The sequence below is a fragment of the Saccostrea cucullata genome, unplaced genomic scaffold, assembly GCF_032062105.1.
Source record: "Saccostrea cucullata isolate Sc308-1 unplaced genomic scaffold, CSIRO_AGI_Scuc_v1 ctg66, whole genome shotgun sequence".
NCBI classification, from domain to species: Eukaryota; Metazoa; Mollusca; class Bivalvia; order Ostreida; family Ostreidae; genus Saccostrea; species Saccostrea cuccullata.
Window position 1 is genome coordinate 267,487 of NW_026929644.1, and position 19,629 is coordinate 287,115.

General features: G+C 32.4%; 1 protein-coding gene across 1 annotated transcript; it reads left to right on the forward strand.

Moving 5' to 3' along the window:
• Positions 1-434: 434 nt before the first annotated feature.
• Positions 435-14,963, forward strand: LOC134281592 (autocrine proliferation repressor protein A-like). The gene is made up of 14 exons (XM_062764030.1): positions 435-904; positions 2,253-2,367; positions 2,776-2,887; positions 3,846-3,959; positions 4,053-4,149; positions 4,392-4,477; positions 4,681-4,810; positions 5,032-5,152; positions 5,255-5,342; positions 6,936-6,974; positions 7,064-7,152; positions 7,519-7,612; positions 10,417-10,482; positions 14,230-14,963. Exons 1-14 carry the CDS (start codon positions 730-732, stop codon positions 14,347-14,349), a joined length of 1,446 nt encoding a protein of 481 aa, XP_062620014.1. The 5' UTR covers positions 435-729; the 3' UTR covers positions 14,350-14,963.
• Positions 14,964-19,629: the final 4,666 nt, after the last annotated feature.

Sequence of the window (19,629 nt, forward strand, 5' to 3'; positions counted from 1 at the left end):
TTTAACAACTGCATTGATAAATGAATGTTTTAATGAACTTAATGAATTAAATATTAAATAATAAAAAAATAAACACACCAAGATCTTCTTGAAAAGGGAATTTGCACTTTCAATTCAATGAATTGCATTAAAATCCAGAACTTTCAACTTTTAGCCCCCCCCCCCCAAAAAAAAACAACAACAAGGAAATAGAAATTGAGCGTTGTACATGTATACTTGTAGATAAGAGGAACATTTATTAGTAAAAACACAACAGGAAGTTTTAAGTTCTGTTCTGCACATGAGCAAACCAATTATATTTTACTTTTAAATTCTGAATCTATTTATGCTTACCCTACATTTAAACTTGTCAGTGTACATTATAATCATGTCAAAAACAGTACTTTTTTTTTATTGTACAAGGAATTTATTTACATCGTTAAGGGTGATTTACCACTGAGACCGGTTGTCTTTCAGCCAATGCTTAAGCTACCAATGTCAGAAACAGGAAGTCTCTTAAAATGGAATGTATATGGGGATAAATAATTAAGGAACTTCAATTTTTAACGATATCATCCGACACCTATAGATGCTTTCCCTCCTATCACGATGAAGGGGTTTATCAGGAAAGTGCTCAAAATGTCCTCACTGCGGAGGATATCTCGATTTGTGATTATTAGGTCACAAGACAATCAAATGACTTAGATTAAGGTGGATCTACCCCCCTCCATCATTAAGGATTTCTTCACTATGTGGATATGGATGACCGTTGCCGCCTCATCTGTGGTTTTTCTGCAGGCCACGCCCCTGGACGATTATGTGAACCGTCCCGACCCCCATTATAAATACTCAGAGATCGGGTCCTACCGAGGACCTGAATATACAATGTATATCTTAAATATGACCTCACAAAAATGGAAAACTGGTAAGTATAGTATTCATTCATAAAATGCATTCATTAAAATTAATTAAATTGGACGTTGAAATGCCTAGTGTACTTAAAAACTGAGTCTTAATATCTCAGGACTGTTTGAATATTAATTATCTTATTTTGATAACTATCAATTTGTCAGATAACGTGAATTTATTTACAGTTCTAAGGACAGGATTCCCATTTCCTTTTTCTTCGCACCCCTTTGGCTGATTCGAATTATTTGTTGTTTTTTTTTTCATATTTGAAATATACAATTACAAGACCTTAAATGTAGTTAGAAATATACAATTACAAGACCTTCAATATAAAATGAATTTTAAAAAATATATATATATATATATATATATATATATATATATATATATATATATATATATATATATATATGTCGATTATATATGTTGTAATCCCCAACTGCTGTATCATCATTTATCTTCTGTTAGTTCTACTATCAATTTTGAATTTCTTCTTGTATGTTTTTATCTTTACTTGTATGCCCTGATGGGCTCCAAATTGATATTAATAAATCTTATCTTTTCTTATATAATAAATATTTTTTTAATTTAATGTTTCGGGATATTGTTAATTGGTCATAGAAAAGTAATCTATGGTAAATAATTCAAACGTCTTAAAAGGTAGGGGGTTGGCGTTCAAAGTGTCACTTTCATCAAGCACCGAGAATTCTGCACAGTTTATGATTTTTGAGAGGAAGAAAAAACCCTCAACATTTGTTTAATTACATTACAAACATAATTGTTTAAGCATTAAATTTGTCTTTCCTATACATGTGCACGTTGATCTTGAAATGGAAAAGTGTATTATTTGTTCAACTTAGACCCGAAGACCACAGGTTCATGGACAGACCCCCTCTCAGTTCAACCCCAGGGGCTTGTTGGACATTTCTTCAAGAATTATATTTATAATCAATTTATTCATAATGTGTATTCCGTAGAGAAAATCGTTGAGAAATGCAAAATTATTGTTCTATACAAAATGCACCTCTTTACTTTATAATAGAGAAATAAGTTCTAGTATATAATGAATAAAACGTATAGTTTGCAAGGAAATGTCAAACAAGCCTCGGGGCTGAACATTGGGGAGTGTGTCCACACGTTCTTGTGCTTAGGACATAACAGGGAATGGGTTGTTGAAACAGTTGCATATTTCTGTTGTAGGAGGAGAAGCGTTTTGAAAAAAAAATATTTACAGACGGACGTTACTATCGCACAAGCTCCTCTGGGTCTCTGACAGTAGAACTAATACTCAACAGAGTAATATTGATAAATTTTGTTAAGATGCCGTTAGAATGTAAACTTTCCCTGGTCTTACATTGATACAGAGGCAGAAACAGATCATCCGATCTGGTGGCATTACCTGACTGTGACCATCCCGGACAAAATCAACTACACACAGGCCGCCTTCATGCTCATCGACGGAGGAAGCAATACTGACGGGTATATAAAAATATATACCTTGAGACTGAATAAATTTTTATGCCCTTGCTTTGAAGATAGGGGAATGTTACTTAATTAATTGGTGTTTGTGTCGACCTTTTATTTAACATTTTTTTTTTACTTAACATCACTGAGATTTCATATATACGTTTGAAAGTTATGATGAAAGTTGGATGCAAGTCGAAGTTTTTTAACTAAAGGTCAATTTGAACTATCATCCCTCCAAGAAAGCTTTATAAATACCTCTGACAGTATTTGTTTTACTCCTATTACTGTAAATAATAAAACTTGCTTATTTTCCAAAAATGCTAAAATCACGTTATTATTAATAAATAATGAGCTTAAGAAATTTGTGCACTTTTTGCTAAACTCTGCATAATGTTTTCTATATTTATTGAATAATTTCAGTCCTCCAAAGATTACAAATAATTTCGTGGCATTGACGACTGTGATGGCTGTCAGCGCTTGTACAATCGGTGCTGATCTGCAAATGATTCCAAATCAGCCCATCGTTTTTAAGGTAAAAGCTTCAATAGAATACCAAAAGCTCAACCAATTCCTATGTTGAAATGTGCACAACCTGGGCTGACAACGAAGAAAATATTTTTAATTTGAAAATACACATTAATTAAATTATTAATTTAACGTAATAAACTCTAATTCATTTTACGACTTGCATAGACATTTAATGAAAGGAGACCAAAAGTATTAACATAGATATATATACATAGATCTGCCTTGAAGCAGTAAGGTAGGATCTGGTTTCCTTCTTCTGAAAACCGATTTCCTTTAAAGTAAGATCACAAGATATTAAAAATGACACTTCGCATTTATAATACGTTCCCACAAAACCATACTACATATGTAAAACCTTTTGGACTGACATTTCAGACCATACAGCTGGAGTAAGCATAAAATGTTAATTTTTTTTGTAAATAGAGTCAAGGTCTAAATAATTATGTCAAATGCCCTTGACATTTCTGGCTTTGACCTGGCACATCACTTATATCTGACAGCGCAATTAGTGTCTGGAATTTCACTAACCTTCTCATGTCTCCAATATTTTATCAGTGTTTATATGAACAATCGCTTTAAATTTACTCACTAGCTGCAATACCAGGTTAACCAATAATTAGGTTATATAATAACGATAACGATGAAAATGACTAGCTTCGCCTTATTTCAGGCGGAGAAAAATATGTGTATGAATGGCGATAAACATCGATTTTTACCCATATGCTTTATTTATTAAGAGTGACTGTTAAAATATACATGTACTTAGTTGATAACAAAATTGATATTAATCCCTTTCATCACTTCGACAAGATTTATTCAGAAAACTGAATAGATGGTGCAACAGGCATGCAATACTAGTACCCTGAAATACCCTCTCCATACTTTATGTATAAGCAGTCAAGGTTTACATGTAATATGGACTGAATGAATAGATATGTTATACATTATCCCTTTCATTAAAGGACGACCCCGAAAAGAAAAGGAGGAAAGAAGACGCTGTTATCGCTTGGACGTGGAAGAAATTCATCGAGAACACGTCTGACCCAGAAATACTACTGCGCATGCCCATGACAAAAGTATAGAGTAGATGATAGTACACTCATAATAAACTTAATGTTTGACTTTTTTAAACTTACGAGTATTTTGGATACATTTTTTTTCGTTTTTAGGCAGCTGTTCGTGCCATGGATACTATACAAAATTTTGTAAAAGCGAAGTTGGGAAACAAGGTTGAAAAGTTTTTTATTTCTGGTGCATCTAAGGCAGGTATCTTATAATTCTGATAATTATAACTTTGCAGTCAATTACTTGCTTCAAAACCGAAATATACATATATGTACTCTTTTATGGATTGGGATAAATAAATTAACGTATGATTATTCAGAGATAAGTAGGACTATTGTGAGGAAGTGCCCGAAAAGCAGATTCAAAATTGAACATGATGGTGAGAGCCCTGAGAGGGGTTCCGATGTTGAGGATTGATTTCTTTATTTCTGCTTGATAGAGAGGCTGGACCACGTGGACCACGGCGGCAGTTGACAAAAGAGTGGTTGCCATGGCACCGATTGTTCTGGACTTATTAAACATGGTTAAAGTAAATAGTGTTTGAAACTTACATGTACCGAATCCCATACTTTAAAGTAATATCGTTCAATTCAAAAAGCATTTTTAAAATTTTTAACTTTATTTCATCCTTTCTGAACGGGACATAAAACAACATACAAACAATCAATCAATAATTTCATGTAATCTTTTGTAAATCACGCCACCATTTCATTTGTTCAATATTTTTGATAGAATCTTCATCACATGTACAGAAACTTAGGAGGCTGGACCTTCGCTTTTGACGATTACCTCGACGTCAACATCACCGCTGAGCTCGACAGCGAGGCTGTGTCCAAAATGGCGGCGATCATTGATCCTCTCTGTAATTTACTCTCAAATCATTTCTTGTTTTGAAATTATTTTATTAAATCAAAGGGATTGGAAGCAAGTAATTAAAACTTTCTGGTTCCTTTCTGATCATTATTTATTTTGGGTGTTGTGTCAAACAAAAACAGATGTAGCTTATGCAATCCTACACAGTTTACAAAGAACATTCATTGCAGCATTGCAAGTTACTTTCAAATACTATTTGTGTTCTTTCAGCATACAATGATAGATATAAGAACATAGACAAGTTTATTATAACCACTGGCGGTGATGAATTTTTCCAACCAGACGATGCTTATTATTACTTCGATCAACTGCAAGGGCCTAAATATCTCAGGTACATATATCTGAAATACACAACGAATTTAACGTTTTCCAGTCTGCTTTTCCCTTTAGGGATCTCAAACTGCCAATGATATTCCCATATATCTTTTCACAGAAAACTACCAAACGCTGAACATAGTTGCGCAGGACATGAAACCAGTCTTATGTTTTCTTTACGAGCATTTTTCCTGCAATCAGTTACCGTGAGTACAATAAACATTTACATAAACGATTATTTCCCTCGATTTCATTGAATGTTGGTCTGTCTGTCTTTCTGTAACACATTCTTTTCTGCAAGATATTTCGAGAAGATGTTGAACTTTTGCAATGAAATTTTACATAAAAAAACTTCCCGTGGCCTAAAGAAGACGTTATTGATTTTGTGGTTCAAAGGTCGAGGTCATAAAATCACACAATCTGATTGTTTAAAAACTTTTGTTTCCGCTTGATATATTGAGAAGCATTTGAGCTTTTGTAATGGACTTATATACCACAACTCCCAAAGGCTTAAGATAGACCCTCATTTATTTTGAGGTGAAAAGGTCAAGGTCGTAAATTCGTTTTTTCTGTCTGTGTAAAACTTTTGATTATTTTCTGACGATATGTCAAGTATCTTTGCCCCCAACCCCCCAATTTAGATCTACCTTTTTCCTGAAGTGGGAAACACAGATTCTCTGAATTAGCTTAAATTGTTTTCTTTTACTCTATATGGGTCTTTCAAGAGACTTGGGGGGAAAGTATAAATACATGTATAAATTACATCAAAGTTATATAGTGTATTTAATTTTTCGAACGAAGATATGTAACTCAGAATCAACGTTTATCAAAGGGATACAAGGTTCGATAAACTCTGTTGAGGGGAAAAATGATCTTTTTAAAATTTACCACATATACATTTAGTGGAAATTCGCAAAAAATGCGCGTTACTCCTAAACATCACTTGCAGAAAACTAATTCATTAAAATCGCTACTGGTTAGATGCTAACTTCTACTCCATGTCACGCATGTAGAAATCCAAAAGCGTAATATACAGGGAATTATGCACGTGTTTCCTTAAATACAATGGAACAAAGTCTTAAATGATTCTATTTGATCGTGCTCGTGAAGTTGTATATCTATTATTCAAAAAAGTCGTTTAAATGCGTACTTCTGTACTTCTATACATAAAACGCACCGTTGATTGTGTCTAGAAATTATTGCCAAAGTAAATTGTACTTGAATTCCTTAATTACAATAACTAATCACTATTTATTTCGTACTTTATTTCACGCTAATTTGAACACTACTTTTAACCTTTCAGTAGTCCTTTGGTATACACATCTTTTTCTGAATTACATAAAAGTTTAATCAGTGAAAATTAAAATATGCATCTTTTAAAGTTTATTTACGTATTAAATAGGTACTGTTACATGTACTGCATGACTGAATTACGAAAATACATGTTATTTTCCAAACTTTTGAAGATCCATAAAACGAAAACTTTGTGGGGGTCTTTTGATTTTGGTTATGCAGCTAAAATTGATTACAGTCCACTTGATGGCATTAAATCAGCAGCCCTGTTCACCGAAAAGGACATCAGACCTGAACATTTAGATGAAAATATATGTATAAAACAATGTCAAAAAAAAACAAAAAAACAAAAACAAAACAAAAGATGCAAACATACAAAATATTAAAAGCACAAAAAAGTGTTGTTTTTTTTTTTTTATAAACAGACGCATGCAGATACCTGTATTATGTATGAATGTGACATCTGATGCATGTTGTTACATATTTCATAAGTTTGTACTTTGTAGGGAACACCGTTTCCTAAAATGACTTGGAAGAGGGAATTTGTAAGTACTGAATTCTTCAATTAAACATTGAATTGAGTTTTATGAAGAGAAAGAAATCGTTTATGAAAAAAAAACTTTTTAAAATTCAGACAAAAAATGGCGGAAAGATCACTCTAATGACCGACAGGAGGCCCAAAACAGTGGACGTTTATTACGCGAGGACTATAGACGGGAAAAGGTACAGCATATCAATAAAACATCAAGTGTCAAATCTGAACTACAAATCCCAGCATCTAAAATACCGTTCATATAGTCTTAAAATGAGTTCAAAGTGTGTTAATTAGTATTCTGCAATATACATGTATTACGCACTGAGTTGAAACGTTCTACAAAGACCACCTTTAAGAAATGACACATCAAGTTTTATTACTTACCTTTCAAAAAAAGTTTTAGAATTACCGGGTTTGACCAGAGATCTAACTTTAATGCAAATCAAACTGTATAACAGCGATAAATTTATCATTTATCGTTTCTCCTATTTTTTGAAATGAAATTTAGTCGAGGAGTTAAAATTTAGTAAATTTGATTCCCACTTTTAATTAAGGCGTGACTTCAGACTGCTGGTAGCCTCCTCTGACGATCCCAGAAAACCCTATCCTCACCCCGTTATTTGGTTCAACGACAGAGCACAAGAACTGGTGAGTTCAGGATTAATAATAAAAACATCCAAACACAAGCTCTTCCACCTTACGATAATGCACACCAATTGTTTATTAATTTAAAATTATCTGTCTTTATATCACTCTCTAATATTGCAAAAAATGACTGTACAGGTCTGTCCCCATGGTTACACCAAAGTTTTATACTGTTACTATATGTTCATATATTTTCACACACTTAAGACTCATTAGACTAACTGGGTTTTAAATTTTCAAATATTCATTATTCAAGCAATCAAAATATTTTGCTGCATGTTTATTTCATGTATAAACATAAACATAAAAATTGTGAATTTTGTATTTAACTTTAAATTCAATACACTAAGATCGTTAAAAAGTTAATTTGCAATACATGCACTTTAGAAAACGTTGTCGCCGAGAGGTCTCAGACTTAGATGTTTTTATTCTCCAATTTTCTTTATTTCATCTTGTAACAAACTGCAAAATTCGTCTGCGCTTTGATGACATCGATAATGCAGACAATCAGATGCATGCAGACTTATTCCCTGAAATCTAGTGATAATATTCTCAGAGACAACCGCAGACTCTAAAATACAAAACCTGAAAAAGGCACGAAACAAAACCTGAAAAAGGCAAGAAACAAAACCTGAAAAGGCAAGGTTTTTTTCCAGAACGCAGAGAAAAGATACTTAAGAAATCAGAATTATTTAGTAGAAACAGTGGACAGTGTTGCATGCCTTTAGGACCGTTGTGTGGTTAAGTTCTTCACTGCTGACATCAATGGATCTCCTCTATGAAACCAATACAAGATCCGGGGAGATAAGCAGACAAGAGAACTTTAATGAGGAAGGGATTGGCTTGACACTAAAATTAAGGAAATCCATTGTCTAGTATTAAAAAAAAGCCTATATTGTCCATCCCCTGGATCTAAACTTGGATATTCGATTTTTTTTGGTTCTCTTTTATTAGAAAGAAAGGAAAACCCGTGTCAGCATGCACGTATATCTGCAACTGATGCACATAAAAGTATTGGAAATAATTTCAAAGCAAACACATATGAAAATCTAAATTTATTGACAAAGAAAAAAGAACATTGGCTTCTTCGTTGGAGGTTGTTTTACGTAATATTTGAATTCTTCAGGAGTCACAAATATTTCAATTTTGCCATTGAAGAAGAAATCTTTTTTAAAACTTAAAAAAAAAAATACATAAATACCATCTCTCCTCGTTATACTAAGCAACTTTTACTGTTTATCTTTTTGGGACAGTTCAGAATCGAATTTAAAGTCTCCATGTTCAAAAACTCAGTGGATATTTATACAACTTAGAATGAAAATCTTTAAAAAATATATTTAAGGGTAACAAAACACATTTATTTTAAGGGGAAAATATATTAACTATACTTAAAATTCCAAAAACATTTTAAAGCACAGAATATATGAATAAACTTTGAGTAAAACGAAATAGCTTTGTGAAAGGATCAGCAATATCATATAGAAGTTAAAAATGTATGTGGAATACCATCAGGTAGAACTTCAGTTTTTTTTGTAATAAACGAATAAGTAAGACTGAGATGACAGCGGTACAATTTTTTAATGATATTACATCACACTAAATCAACTACATTTTTACTTTAATTTCGTTCTGTGTTAGACTTATCTATTTTATTTTATTTTATTTTTGGTGATTGGCCAGGACGATAAAAGTCGATTCCATTCAGAGACATCCGGCTTTAGCTATTTGCGTACACGTTACGCGACGGACTGTAATGTCTCTTTCATATTATTCAATATGATTAAATCAAAGTTTTTTTTCCATAAAAATCTTTGTTAATTATAGGAAAAAAAAAAATTAAGGAAACTCCAACCTCTGCTCTCAAAAGATTTTAATTTAAGGGTTAATGCAATTAGCATGATAAACTATTTGTATTGTACAGAACAAATGTGAAGACAACGAACGCGGATCTTTCTTAAAAGTAAATGCAAATTATAAACTAAGCACAAAAAAGAGGTGCCATCAGGTGCCATGGAGGAGTAAGCGTTTTTTAACGATTCGTCAAACCCGTCGAATGCTTTTCGTCTAGCTGCAGAACTGTAGCTCTCTGTTTGAGAAAATTCGGACAGATCTATCCACATTTTCTAAAGCAGAGAGCTACAGTTCTGCAGGTACTTCTCATCATGATCAGGTAAACAAAAAAATCATTAGACAAATCAGTGTGGAAATTAAGGCCAAACAATTCAAGTAAAAAGACGTCGATCAACATTAAGGAAGATTGTATTTACCAACAGAAACCATGTATCAAACATATGAATTGCGAAATGTTGACTTTAATAAAATTTTTGACTGTTACGACAGAGACTGTTAAAAAATATTTGTCTCCTGTTCTGGCAACATATAAATCCATCATGATGTTGCAGGATAATATGCATGCAAATCTCGTAATTTAACTGTTTCTAGAAGGCCAAATATGCATGTAAATAATTTACACTTGCCTATTGAAATTGGCATGGAAGTCCTTGTGTAATTTAAGTGTATGTCTACATTTTTAAACTAAATCTACAATTTTATTTCACCCCGCAATATTATCTGAATTTCAGAAAACAAGTGCCTGTGAAAATGGAACTCTTGGTTTCTCTATATAGCATAGTAACTTCAAAATTTTCCATTTTCCATTTATACAAATTTGTTGATTTCATTGAGTGCTGAGAATGGAATTTAATGCTGTCGAAACTCGAGAAACCCATTTTCAATATATTTACCTTGTATTTCAATGTAAAAATACAATGTCACTTGCTCTGATACTTTTTTCTGATTAATTTCAGGGTAACAACACTTTTGTGGCAGAATATGATAACCCGCCACAGGGCTGGCTGGCTTTCTTTATACAAGTAAGTTTACAGATGACAAAGAAATTTCCACTACATGTCGCTTTTCGTGCCCGAAAAATGTAAATTAAACTATATTGTTTTTTGCTTTGTCGATTAAAGAAAATATATTTATTAATTGTTTTCCTACTTTTGTTTGGCTATGAAGTCATATTTAAAATGTAAAACATCAATTATGCGATGCATCTGTTGAATACAGATATATACCTTCTCATATGAAAATTATTTCCTGGAAAAGATAATTAACAGCAGGTTCATTGACGTCTGCAATCCATCGACTTGGATTTAAAAGCCAGTCGCCTGTTTTCTGCGAAAGAATGACAATGATAATCATTATTTTCTAGCAACGACGTTGGGGGGGGGGGGCATATTAACGTATTTAATGTGTTGAGGGTGGGTTAGTTTGTCTTTATGTGTGTAACGGAAGTGACGTAACTGTGACGGGATCGATGTCGAATGCAGCTTTGATATTTGCTCCACTTTGATGTGCCCTTTTTAATATTACAACACAACTAGTGTTCTTTACAGCTAGTTTATCATTACTTTGTAATAAAAGTGTTTTCATTTTTTAGCTAGGTCTTCAATTTTGCACCCTTTCTGATTTTAGCGGACTTAAAGAGGTCAAATGCTAATTATTACTTATGTTGCTTTGTGGTTGAACAGATAAAAGATAAATGCCGCTGATTTCTTTAGATATTAATTTTTATCGAAACAAAGAGCCTTTATTCGTATTTAGATCAAATCTACCAAAAGGAAAATGCAGAACTACGGATCGTGTCACATTTTTCAGCAACTCCTCGCAGAATCGTAGGCGTCGATACCGGATATTATATGCATCAGACAACAAATCACATTAACCTCTAAGATAATATAAATTGAGACAAAACCGATTTTCTAATTAAGTATGCACATTTGACTATATCATTATAGCTGTGTTTCAGATACTTTACATATTCCTTTCAAATAACACAAATTTAATCTTGAACATTTCCAAGAAACATGGGTCGGCTGTAAAAGCACATTTAGAATTAACCGTCGATTTTTTCATTCTTCCATGTAGAAAAGAAACACATCGTCGGATACCCGTTGGCATCTGAGGATGAAAGAAATGTAGAGTAAAGGTTTTATCCTGGAAATGAATAAGTCAGAGATTGAAATAAAATATAACAAAGGAAACAATATTAATTAAGCAATTTATTATACATTTATATCCCATTCAAATTTATGCATTTGAATGATGCAAAACGCCTATCATTTATGTTAAACATCAAATACGGATGAAGTTCGTTTTTTTAAAAAACGGATAAAGAATTTAAGAGCGCAACGTCTGTGAAAAGATGCTTTGGGAAAAGTATATAAACATGGTAAAACTCGGTTGTAATTTTAAAAAAATAAGCGGGGAAAAATTGATTTTTTTTTTAAAAGTCAAGTTCAAGGCAGGAAAGACTACAAGTCAAAACTTATCAATGTTCTTTCTTTTTTTTTTTATTCTATATATAATGGCTAGACGAGACTTACTTTTTAAGTTAGCCAATTTCAAGATCAAAGCAAGCTTTCAGTACCACGTGAAAAGTCTAATATATCAAAGACCGACTTTATGTGGTTCGCATGGTGCTGGAAAACGTTACAATCTTTTGAAAATGTCAAAGATTTTTGTCAATACTGGGTATGTCCGTTGAATTTTCAAAAAAAAAAAACAAAAAACAAAATACATGTACGTGATAGGAACACAATGTCAGTTGCATACAATTTTTAAGTACGAGTATTCTTCCAAGCAATAAACAAGTTTCAAAACTAAACACGACTTTTTATTCAATAAAAACTTCATTGGGAGATGTTTTTAAATTTATAAAAGCCCTCAGTCCTCAAAACAATTCTTGAAAATAAAGTATGAAATGGCACTTGAATTTGATATCATGCAACACTTACTTTTATAAACGATTGGTTTATAACTTGGCTACGACTGTTTGGATGTTCCACGCGACTTCAGTTTGTAATCCCTCCAGAAGTAGACAGAAAGTGGTCAATAAATCAGTGTTTGTACGGTTTTACTTCCTGTCTAGTAAAAATAGATTTACCCCAGCAACTGAATCAAAATGTCGTTCCTGGGTATAGTTGTTTGTTCCATTGCAGCTTTTAGTGATTTGGGTTTCTCCATGCATTAATTTGTGTCTTAAATTCATAATTAGATTGTTTTGCGTAATCAGTTTGAACTTGAGATGTAAAATAACGTGGGGAATATTAAAAATAATCAGGAATAAACTCTCGATTGCCTCCCTTATGGTGGGAACCTTTAAACATATTTTTGGTGTCGGGAAATAAAAGGAAATCCCTGATATTTAGATTTAATGAATGTATTGTAAATCACTTTTTTCTGTGTTTAATTAGGTTACATTTGGTTTTAAAAAAAGGAATGTTATTATATTGCAGTGATGGCATCATTATTTTCAAAAAGTTTTAACAAAGTCTGTGAACTTCGATTCAGAATTAATTTCATTGAATTTTATGAATTTTAAGGGACTCCGATCCTCAGCCAGGAAGGACAACTCTTTAATTTATGATTTAATTCAAAAAGTCTCAAAATAAAGCTTGAAAATTAAAACTTTTCATGCAACAATTTTCGTTATATACCTCTCAATGTGTTTCAAGGTTCTTTGAAGTTCTCAGAAAGGTCTAATTAAAAGCTGAAATTTTTACCGCGTAAAAGCATTTTAGAATTACATATATCAAGAAATTAATGTTCATTTTAATCTAACCATAGATACCAATGTTTCTCAAATAATATGAAATTAAAAGTGATTTATGGAGTTTTGCAATGACATGGGAATCTTTATACACTTTGAATTTTAAAATGATAGAAGTAAATAAAAGAAATTAAAGTACATTATTTATAAAAAATATGGAATTTCTTCAAAATGGATACCTATGATTTTTATTTTTGAAATGTGTTAATTGATCAAATTTGAATTGGAAAAATAGCATAATTTGAAAATATAATAACTATATATTATGATTAACTTTTGTGAGCATTTTCAATTAGTCAATCCTTGATTTTCAGAATCTGAGGATCGGAGTACCTCAACCCTGAATTGATTTTCTTTGCCTCAACTTGTGTGTATCTATTTTGTTACTTTAAATTACCCTTTAGTTCATAAAAATAAGTCAAATCATAAATATAATTTGAAATACAAACTTACATATTTATACATGTTATTTGTGGAAGCATACCGATAAAAACTAAACGATATAGAAAACCGAAAATCTGCCGTCTGTGTAGCCTATAAATACACTGCACAGTTGTGTATTTTGGGATATTTTCAAATTTATCGCAAGATTTGAATCAACAGATCTCTAGTTATGAAACTCTTCTGTTGATGAATCTGAACGATTTTATGCTGCAAGCGATTCAAATAAGGATTAAAAAATGGAATGGAAATCAGTTATGGTATAAAATGGTCATAACTGCAAATGTTCCTCGAAAAAATCTTATGAAATCAAGCAAGAGATATTTTTGTGTTCATTAAAAATAGTATAATTTGATATCATTCTTGAAAATGATAAGGGAATATTTTAATATAAACTAAAGATCCAAAAATAGTTTTCGCCACCAGAATTTAAGAAATCTGTTTTAGGACAATATCTGCACTGAGATAAATATTCACAGATTGAATTTTCATTCTATATAAGCTCATATTTTTTGGGTTTGCATTTATCGGATCAATGAATGACATTTTTGTTCTTGTTTAATAGGTGAGTTTTGATGGTGTATCAGACGCGAGATTAGAATTCACGACAGAAGCACAAATTATCCCGGATACATTTCCGTTCCCAGAATGCCACGGTTCCGGATGTCGGGGCTCTCTCGTCTGATCTTCAGTCGACTTTCTTCTTTATTGCGTAGTCTAAGTAACATTTTCAGACTGGATTACCAAAACGTCTGATAAAGTAAATTGAATGAAATGTTTTCTGTGCATATGTCATTCGGCTGATCATTACTGATCTTTTCATTCTTTTAATATAATTTTGGTGATCTGTATTGAAGATTGTGCGAAAACTATGTGTCCTGCCCACACGATGGGTTTGCTTTATATAAAACCTAACAGGCCATCGGGGATTGCAAAGACTAGAAGAAGTTTATATTAGAAAAGATTACCCGAAACGCCTAAGATATGTCGCCGTAGAGGTTTCTTATGCAAGTGAAATCAATAAAGAGTGTTGTTAAGACATAAGTCAATTATTGCTCAAAATGTTAGAATACATGAGTTTTAGATTTAGTCGTTCAGCGAGACCTATTAAATATGCCCAATTTTCGTATGATAAAAGATGCATTATGGATTTGCCGGAAGAAACTTTCTTTGCATTAAAATTACTTCTAGGAACAGTAATTTAACTGATTGTTTTAATATGACAATCTGGAAAGATTTTATGTATTCATTTTTTACGATATCATTTTCATTAAACCGTTTTTCATTCAATGGCACGTCAACATGTATATTTTATATACATGTATTTTAATTCAGGGCGAAATAAAGTTTTTCCATCCATTCCCATATCAAATTAAATTAATCTTTTAATAAAACTTTTCAAAAGGTGGACAAGAAGTTTAAAATGGCTTCAGTGTCTGGGATGATTTCTTTAAACCTTCATCTATACATGCTAAGACAGTTGTAGATAGACGCAGCACAAGATAAAGTATGTTACAAGTACGAGTGAAAAGCATTTAACATAACAAATCAGTTATTTAAGAGCTTTTTGTATGAATTTCCGCCAAACTTTCCATAACTCTTTGAAGAAGTTGCTTTTTTTTCACATTCCTATTCCTTGTGACAAGACTTTCCTTGAGATACGTACTGTACCTTGATCTTGGAGTTTGGCCTACTTTTGCAAAAATTCAACAAACATTTACCATGGGTAATTTTTTTAACGTTTATTGGTACAGATTTTACGCGTACATTCCTTGTGACAAGACCTTTCTTCTGAAATAAAACATTTTTTACCCTTTGACCTTGACAATTTACGCTTATTTTCTTTTTAAAAAAGATGTATTTGTAAATCCCCCGTATGGCAGCTTTTGGCGAAGGTAAAAAAAAAATCAAATGCAAATGAAAAATGAATTAATTTAAATATGATGTATAGTAGCCCAAGCAGTAACCATACAAAGGTTTTGGCCAAGGTTATAAAGTTTTCTAAATATTGATCAAACTCCAAGATCAAGGTCAAATGGTCAAATAAGTATCCAGGTCATTCAAGGGGAAGGCCTTGTCATAAGAAGTACACATTTGAAATATTAAAGCCATGGCACCAACTTATCAAAAGTTATGGCCAAGGTTTAAATATTCAGAAGTAGAACAGAACTCTATGGTAGATGTCAAAATTGTTGGTATCCGAGAAAAAGCTCTGTCACAAGGAATTAAGATGTGAAATATGAAGGTCCTAGTATTAACTAGTTTTCAAAAGTTATGTCAAGGTTAGAGACTTTGAAAAGTGATTCAAACTAACCAAAAGGTAAAAAATATCCATATCCTTGGAAAGGTCTTGTGCGAATCAATGCACTTATGAACGCCATAGCACCAACAGTTTAAGAATATTATGGACCATGTAAAAGTTTGGTTAATTCTTGTAAAAGTGGATCAGACTACAAGGTCAAGAGGTCAACCATGTTGGTACCAAAACAAAGGCATTGTCACGAGGAATGCACATGTGAAAGACGAAATCCATAGCTCCAAACAATCGAATGTTATGGGCAAGATTAAACTTTAGGGGTTAGAGCTTGGTTTTTCATATTTAAAGAATCACTATCAAGTTTGTTGGGTATGCCAAGACCATACCCAACAAACTTGACAGTGAAAATAAATTATCTCACGTTTCCAACTATCGTTGATATCCCTGGTATACCCAACAAACTAGACAGTGATTCCTTATATTTCCATCTCATTCTGAAATAAAATTGTAAATTCAGAATTCAAAAATGCTGTCCAATAGATTTAAATTAAACGAGGCTTCCTATGTCAATTTCTATAGTCCCCGCCCACGGACGTCAGGTGAATGTTTGGTGCTGTGGCTTTTATATTTCACACATGCAATGCATTTTAATGACAAGACTACCCTCAACAGTTTGAATGTTTGGTGCTGTGGCTTTTATATTTTACCAACAATTTTGATCTTATAAACTTGACCTTCGACCTACCCAATTTAAAAAAAAAATTAACCTTCTCCACATTTTTTGAACATTTGGAGCTAGGGTTTTCTTTTTTCTCTGTTGCTTGTATCAAGGCCTTTTTTGTGGTATCAATATTTTTGCCTCATTCCTTTGACCTTGAAGTTTGTGTTAGTACTGAAATCGTAACAGACATTTAGTGACATTTTGATAACAGGAAAATGTGAAAATTGTTCTTTTTAGTTAACGGCATGATATCACGAGGTACTATTGGGCGAATCCTGCCTTTGGGGTGTTCCTCTAGAGTATTAAAATGCATTATTTGTCTGCAGTTGCGTATTATTATTTCCTTATTCTTATTCCACAAGGTTAAAACTGAATGAAGACCATTGTCTCTATAGGATGCGCAAAACAAACGTCTTTGAAGTTCTTCAGCATTACTTAATTAATTAAACGCCATAAATCAAATTGACAAATGGTGTTTCTGAATTAGTTATTCAATTCATCGGAGAGAAAAAAAATGAAAAGACCCATGGGAACAAATCTGAAACAATACAACATTTGGAAAAAATGTATCAATTTTACTAATTGTTCATTTCATGTTCGTAAGAATTTTTTTTATTATACAGATTACAGATTTTGAATTTGTTTATCAATTTTCAATGTAGAGAAAGAAGGATCTTTACTCGGGACAATGCATAAAATCTCGGTATCCAGAAAACATTTTTTACAGAGGTAGCGCTTATTCTTTATTTTCCAAAATAATTGGAGACCTACAGATGTGCTCACGTACATGCAAGACTGTTACATTAAAAGTTTAAAATTTATTAATTTTAATTTAAAGATAAGTTTAAATTGATAAATTTTAAACTTTTAATGTAACATTTTATTGTTAGTGTTTGATTAATATAGTTTTGCTGAGCGTTGTAATGCAAGTGCCTTTTTCAATGATAAGAGGTTTAGTCAACACTTTTGCGCTCGAGAAAGGAAAGAAGTAACAAGTACAAGGATCAAATTGTTGGATTCTAGGTCATCATAAAATCTAAGTGCAAAAAGTCTCTTCGAAGCCCTTTAGACTTTGATTAAATTGAATGATTTCATTTGGGGACTTTTTTCCAATTTCATTTGCTCAGCATATCAGATATCGTAACCTTAAACTAGAGAGATGAAAAAAATTTCTACCATTGAGAACAAATTCTCGACGTCTTGAGGCAAAACAAACAATTGAACCACAAATTACGTCGTTGAAAGCTTGAATGACAGTGCTGATAGGTCATATAAAACTGCCCAGCTTTACTATTGTACATCTCTATAGTATGTAATTTCTTTCGATTCAAGCTGTTATATATATGTATTATTAAATTGATAATAATTGTTAGCTTACAATGGCAAAATTTATGAAAATATACGAATAATCCCGAAAAGAAAGTATAGCACATATCTACACTCCAACGTACATGTAATAGTAAATCTATTCGTCCATCTGTGTATGCTAATAAAAACAATTTTTAACATTTGTAGAATATCATTAAAATCAAATGCATAAATCTGGATGACATTTTAGATTAAAAATGAACAATGTCCGGGTTCGTATTGATCCTTTCCCACGCCGAAAGATTTCGGAAGCGCCTTGCCAACTTCGTCGTTCTCTGATAATGATTTGCAAAGAACAGGAAGCGCGTCATCCCCCGGACTACTCGAGTGAGCGTTTTGATTCTGGCTTGTTCACGTCTTGGAAACCGTTTGACACACATCAAACACAACATCGTATGGTTTCTTTGTAGTACCGGGGTATCTATTAAAGTGAGCTTTTTCTCCTATGGGATTTTGACTCAAAACAGTTATCTTTTTCCAAAAAACCAAAACTAGGTTTCCAACAAAAGTGATTTTCTAGACATTTTAGTAGCAAAAAAGCAGGGATTAAGAATTAAACAGTTACTTTTGTTTATTAGAAGGATTTTATTTGTAAGAAAAAGATAAAAAAAACAAGCAAATTCAAAGAATTGTGGTCCCCCGCTTTCGGTATCTTTGTGGGCAAGATATTACTTTTAGGGTCAAGGTCAATAGGTCAAAGTTTTTGGTATCCCATGAAAGGTCTTGCCAGAAAGAATACATATAATTAAAATATGAAAGTCCTAGTTTCTACCGTTCAAAAGTTGTGACCAAGGTTAACGTTTTTAAAAAGTAGTTAAAACTCCAAGGTCAAGGTCAAAGGGTCAAAGTTCTTGGCATGCAATGAAAGGTCTTCTCACAAGGATTACATACGTTCGAAAGCCCTACTTACCGTTTAAAAGTTATGGTCAAGGTTAAAGTTTTTTAGTACGTAAATCTCCAAGGTCAAGGTCCAAAGGTCAAAGTTGTTGGTATCCAATGAAAGGTGTTGCCTCAAAGAATACATGTGTGAAATATAAAAGTCCTTGTATTTTTCAAAAGTTGTGACCAAGGTTATAATTTTTAAAAAGTAGTTAAAACTCCAAGGTCAAGGTCAAAAGGTCAAAGTTCTTGGTATCCAATATTCTTACAAGAATAAAATATATGAAGTATAAAAGCCGTAGCTCTTACCGTTCAAAAATTATGGTCAAGGATATATTTTTTTCATAAGTACGTAAATTTCCAAGGTCAAGGTCAAAAGGTCAAAGTTGTTGGTATTCATTGAAAGGTCTTGTCACAAAGAATAAATATGTGAAATATGAAAGTCCCAGTACGTACCATTCAAAAGTTATGACCAAAGTAAAAGTAAAAGTAGTTGAAACTCCAAGGTCAAAAGGTCAAATTTCGTGGTACCTAAAGAAAGGTCTTATCACAAGGAATACACATATGAAATATGAAAATTATAGCTCCACTAAATTAAAAGTTAAGGGCAAGGTTAAAGTTTTTGTGACATTTTGAACAGACGAATGAGATTTAATGTCCCCTCGCTTTCGCGAAAGCGGGGGACAAAAAAACTTCTACGTGTAAGAAGTGTCTTGCTGTGGTCATAAATTCAACATTTA

Bases quoted from the DNA above. Each gene is read 5' to 3' on its own strand.
- LOC134281592 (XM_062764030.1), top strand. From the start codon at position 730: ATGTGGATATGGATGACCGTTGCCGCCTCATCTGTGGTTTTTCTGCAG. The intron at 905-2,252 runs GTAAGTATAGTA...ACATTGATACAG, and splicing joins CTCACAAAAATGGAAAACTG to AGGCAGAAACAGATCATCCG. The intron at 4,811-5,031 runs GTAATTTACTCT...GTGTTCTTTCAG, and splicing joins GGCGATCATTGATCCTCTCT to CATACAATGATAGATATAAG.